The sequence below is a fragment of the Rhincodon typus genome, chromosome 49 (assembly GCF_021869965.1).
Source record: "Rhincodon typus isolate 14 chromosome 49, sRhiTyp1.1, whole genome shotgun sequence".
In the NCBI taxonomy this organism is placed as follows: Eukaryota; Metazoa; Chordata; class Chondrichthyes; order Orectolobiformes; family Rhincodontidae; genus Rhincodon; species Rhincodon typus.
This window is the reverse complement of record NC_063380.1, coordinates 4,100,607-4,105,637: the sequence shown is the minus strand read 5'-3', so window position 1 is coordinate 4,105,637 and position 5,031 is coordinate 4,100,607. Positions and strand designations below refer to the sequence as shown.

Genomic DNA, 5,031 nt, shown 5'->3' with positions numbered 1-5,031 from the left:
ATGTGGAAAGTCTTCTTGGGGCCTGGGATGGGGGTGAGGGAGGAGGTGTGGGGGCAGGTGTAGCACTTCCTGTGGTTGCAGGGAAAAGTGCCGGGTGTGGTGGGGCTGGAGGGGAGTGTGGAGCGGACAAGGGAGTCACGGAGAGAGTGGCCCCTCCGGAAAGCAGATAAGGGTGGGGAGGGAAAAATGGCTTTGGTGGTGGGGTCGGATTGCAGATGGTGGAAGTGTCGGAGGATGATGCGTTGGATCCGGATGTTGGTGGGGTGGTACGTGAGGACGAGGGGGATTCTTTTTTGGTTGTTATTGCGGGGACGGGGTGTGAGGGATGAGTTGCGGGAAATGCGGGAGACACGGTTGAGGGCGTTCTCGACCACTGAGGGGGGGAAGTTGCGGTCCTTGAAAAACAAGGACATCTGAGATGTATGGGAGTGGAATGCCTCATCCTGGGAGCAGAGGCGAAGTAATTGGGAATAGGGGATGGCATTTTTGCAGGAAGGTGGGTGGGAGGAGGTGTATTCTAGGTAGCTGTGGGAGTCGGTGGGCTTGAAATGGATATCGGTTTCGAGGTGGTTGCCTGAGATGGAGACAGAGAGGTCCAGGAAGGAGAGAGAGGTATTAGAGATGGTCCAGGTGAACTTAAGGTTGGGGTGGAAGGTGTTAGTGAAGTGGATGAACTGTTCGAGCTCCTTGTGGGAGCACGAGGCGGCGCCGATACAGTCATCAATGTAACGGAGGAAGAGGTGGGGTTTAGGGCCAGTGTAGGTACGGAAGAGGGATTGTTCCACATAACCTACAAAGAGGCAGGCATAGCTTGGGCCCATGCAGGTACCCATGGCCACCCCGTTTGTCTGTAGGAAGTGGGAGGACCCAAAACCAGCCCAGCTCGTCCCCGCCTCCCTAACCTGTCCTTCCTCCCACCTATCCCCACCTCCCACCTCAAGCCCCACCCCCATCTCCTACCTACTAACCTCATCCCGCCCCCTTGACCTGTCCGTCCACCCTGGACTGACCTATCTCCTCCCTAACTCCCCACCTACAGTCACCTTTACTGGTTCCATCCCTGCCTCTTTGACCTGTCTGTTTCCTCTCCACCTATCTTCTCCTCTATTCATCTTCTATCCGCCTCCCCCTCTCTCCCTATTTATTTCAGAACCCCCTTCCCCTCCCCCATTTCTGATGAAGGGTCTAGGCCCAAAACGTCAGCCTTCCTGCTCCTATGATGCTGCTTGGCCTGCTGTGTTCATCCAGCTCTACACCTTGTTATCTCTTTAAACCTTTCCTATTCATGTACTTATCTAAATGCTTTCTAAACATTGTAATTGTACCTGCATCCACCACTTTCTCTGCTTCATTTCACACATGAATTACTCTGTGTGGGGAAAAAAAAGTTGCCCTTCGTGTCCTTTTTAAATATATGCCCACTAATCTTAAAAATATACCCAATAGTTTTGAATTCCCCCACCCTAGGGAAAAGACCCTAGTCATTCACCTTATCTATAGCCCTCATGATTTTATAAACCTTATTAAGGTCATCCCTCAACCTCGTATGCTCCAGTGAAAAATGTCCCAGCCTGTCCAGCCCATTTATTTCTCCATCCCTCCATTCTGCATCTTCCAAATAAGATGGATTTCTTGCTATTGTTTTTACTCCACCAACGAAACATCACCTTTTCCTTCCTGCCTGCCCTTTAGAAAATGCCCATACCCCTGAATAATTAGTTCCCAGCTTTGATCTGCTGTAACGAGGTCTCTGCAGTGGCTGTAAGATCATACCCATTAACCTGTATTTATTTGTTTTCATTTGTTTTTAATGCTACGCAGATTTCAGTAAGTAGCCATTCCTTTTAGTCTTTTATCCCTCTCTCCCCCTCTGTGCTGAGTCTTCCCGCCCCACTTTGAGCATTGTCATTAAAATTGCTGCCCTGTAATGCTGCCATATACTTTTCCTTTGCAAGGCCATGTTTCTCCTTTTAAACCCCCATCTTTTTGTTAAAGCCCTGCTAGTGGGAGGTGCTATGGGCAATGGAGGCCGTGGGGAGAGCCGCTGCCCTGTGGGGAACCTGTGCCCCGTGGGAGAGTGGGTGCCTTGTTTCGGTTTGTTGTCTGTGCGTGTGTCTCTGTCTTTCTCTGTCGTTGCCTGTGAGAGTCCTGTTAATGTCTTGCGGCCACCTCCTGTTAGCTCACTCCCTCCACGATGACCGAGATCAGCGATCTGGACCGACAGATTGAACAGCTTCGGCAGTGTGAGCTTATCAAGGAGAACGAAGTGAAAGCCCTGTGTGCCAAAGCCAGGTTGGTGATGCTGCTGTGGGTGAGGTTCCCGTGGCTTTCTGCCAGCCTCCGCCTCCCTCTGTTTTCTGCGCCTCCCCCACCAGCACCATTTCGTTCCTCCCCTCCCACCTCTGCATTCTAAAATCCTCCCCAATCCTGGTCGTTGCTATTCTTAGTGACAAGGTAAGCTCCTTGTCTTTAATCCAGTCTTATCCTTAAGCTCTTCAATTGCAGATGAATCACCTTGATCGCTTTCCTCTGCGGAGATTTTTTTTTCCCCCAGATTGGCAAAATACTTCCTTCACTTTTTCGCCCCACCTTTTAACCCATCATCCCCATCTACGTGGCGCAGTTCGCCCCTTATACCAACTTGATTCACTTTTATTCAGACCTGGGGGTTCCGTACAGGAAATTCACACCTTGTTTCAGATTTGCTAGTCCGAGGGCAGGGGCTTCGCTATCTAAGCCCCTCAGTAGTTGCCCTTTGGGAAGGTCTGGGCACGCACAAGGTGCCATGAGAGAGACCCATGACTGGGATTGGACAAAACTGTAGGATTTGCCATTCTGAAGTTAAGTGAGCGTCGACTGGGAATGGCTCGTGTCTGCATCAGTAGCAAGTGACGTGTTTGGTTTGATCACTTTTAGCAGCAAGTGGCCTGCGTGCAGTTAACGGGGTTTAATTACGATCAGAGTGACGTACAGCATGGAAACTGACCCTTCAGCCCAAACCGTCCATGCCAACCAGATATCCTAAATTAATCTAGTCCCATTTGCCAGCGTTTGACCCATCTCCCTCTAAACCCTTCCTGTTCATGTCCCCATCCAGATGCCTTTCAAATGTTGTCGCTCACATCACCCTCTGTGTGAAAAGATTACCCCTTAAGTTCCTTTTAAATCTTTCCCCCTCTCCTTAAGCCTATGCCCCTCCAGTTTTGGACTCCCTCACTCTGGAAAAAAGATCTTGTTTATTCACCCTATCCATGCCCCTCATGATTTTATAAACCTCTATAAAGTCACCCCCTCAGCCTCCGACACTCCAGGGTAAACAGCCCCAGCCTATCCAACCTCTCCCTATAACTCAAACCCTCCAACCCTGGCAACGTCCTTGTAAATCTTTTCCGAACTATTTCAAGTTTCACAACATTCTTCCTACAGCAGGGAGACCGGAACTGCACACAGTATTCCAAAAGTGGTCTAACCAATATTTTGTAACATGAGATAGCAGGAACCGCAGATGCTGGAGAATCTAAGATAACAAGGTGTAGAGCTGGATGAGCACAGCAGGCCAAGCAGCATCCTTTACTCAATGCACTGACCCATAAAGGCAAGCGTACCAAATGCCTTCTTCACCGCCCTGACTACCTGCGACCCCATTTTCAGGGAACTATGTACCTGCACCCCCACCGTCTCTCTGTTCAGGACCTTAGATTGTGTTCTGCGTGCTGTTGCTGACACAGTGAAAGTTTAGTTTAGGTTTTACGGAGGGTCAGTTATCCTGGAGCTTCTTGCCTGTCTGCATTGACTGATCTATGACTGAACACCAGGGGGAGGTGATGGCCTAGTGGTATTATCGCTGGACTGTTAATCCAGAGACCCAGATAACGTTCTGGGGACCTGGGTTCAAATCCTGCCATGGCAGATGGTGGAATTTGAATTCAATAAAATACCTGGAATTAAGAATCTAATGCTGACCATGAATCCATTATTGATTTGTTGGAAAAACCCATCTGGTTCACTGATGCCCTTCAGGGAAGGAAACTGCCATCCCTACCTGGTCTGGCCTACACGTGACTCTAGACGCACAGCAACGTGGTTGACTCTCAACTGCCCCCTGGGAAATTAGGGATGGGGCAGTAAATGCTGCCTAGCCAGCGACGTCTTCATCCCGTGAATGAATTTAAAAAAAAAAGCTACCCACATTATCCCATCTCCAGTAATTCCTTCAGAGAACAAGAGTCAGTTGGACTCAAAATTCCCAGCCAATCAAATGCAGTTAGCAGGGGAGAGTTATAGGGCCAGCCCGCGGCCCTCTCCCCTGTGTGTTATCTAGTCTCATTCCTGTAAAGACTTGCTTGATATGATTGACTCTCTCTCCTTCGTCCTGACTCCCAGACACCAGGGGTCAATCGATCAGTTCCTCTCACCATCTTCAAATCTTTGATCACGTCAGCCCCAGGACCTTCCCTCTCATTTCTGAGGTGTCTCTGTCCAGTGATGTAACCCTAGGGGAGTCGGGGCAAGGGAACTATTCAAGTGACTCAACACTGCTTTCGCTCCCAAGGATGACAGGCCCTTCCCGAGGGGCGGAGTGGGTTCTGACCAGGGATACCTACCGGAGGAGCTGGAGTTCCTTGCCACTCCAACATCCCCATTCCCCAACCCTCTATCCACCGCACCCAGAAACCCACCCACCCACCCAGCTGTCCTGCAACCGACATTCCTCTTGCTCTCCCTGCCGTCTCGTTTCTTCATCAGAGCTGATTCTAACGGGTCTTCTTCTGTGTGTGCACGTATAGGGAGATCCTAGTGGAGGAGAGTAATGTGCAACAGGTCGATTCTCCAGTGACGGTGAGTATCCATGATTACCACCCCTCCAATTCGCTTATCCCCTAGACTGCTCCCTCCCTCTGCCATCCCATTCAAACAACGTGGTCGCTAACTGTGTCAGTTACAGGCTTGGCACTGAGGGAGTGGGCACTGTCGGAGGGTCAGCGCTGAGGGAGCGGGGCACTGTCGGAGGGTCAGCGCTGAGGGAGCGGG

The 5,031-nt window shown here is 50.5% G+C and overlaps 1 protein-coding gene across 1 annotated transcript in view; it reads left to right on the top strand.

Annotated features, from left to right (window-relative positions):
- Positions 1-5,031, top strand: part of ppp4cb (protein phosphatase 4, catalytic subunit b) — a 12,746-nt gene that overhangs the window by 513 nt on the left and 7,202 nt on the right. Inside the window, exons 2-3 of the mRNA XM_020526256.2 lie at positions 2,180-2,292; positions 4,788-4,839. Coding sequence (XP_020381845.1) covers positions 2,195-2,292; positions 4,788-4,839 — 150 coding nt within the window. The 5' untranslated portion in view covers positions 2,180-2,194. The remainder of the gene's footprint in view (positions 1-2,179; positions 2,293-4,787; positions 4,840-5,031) is intronic.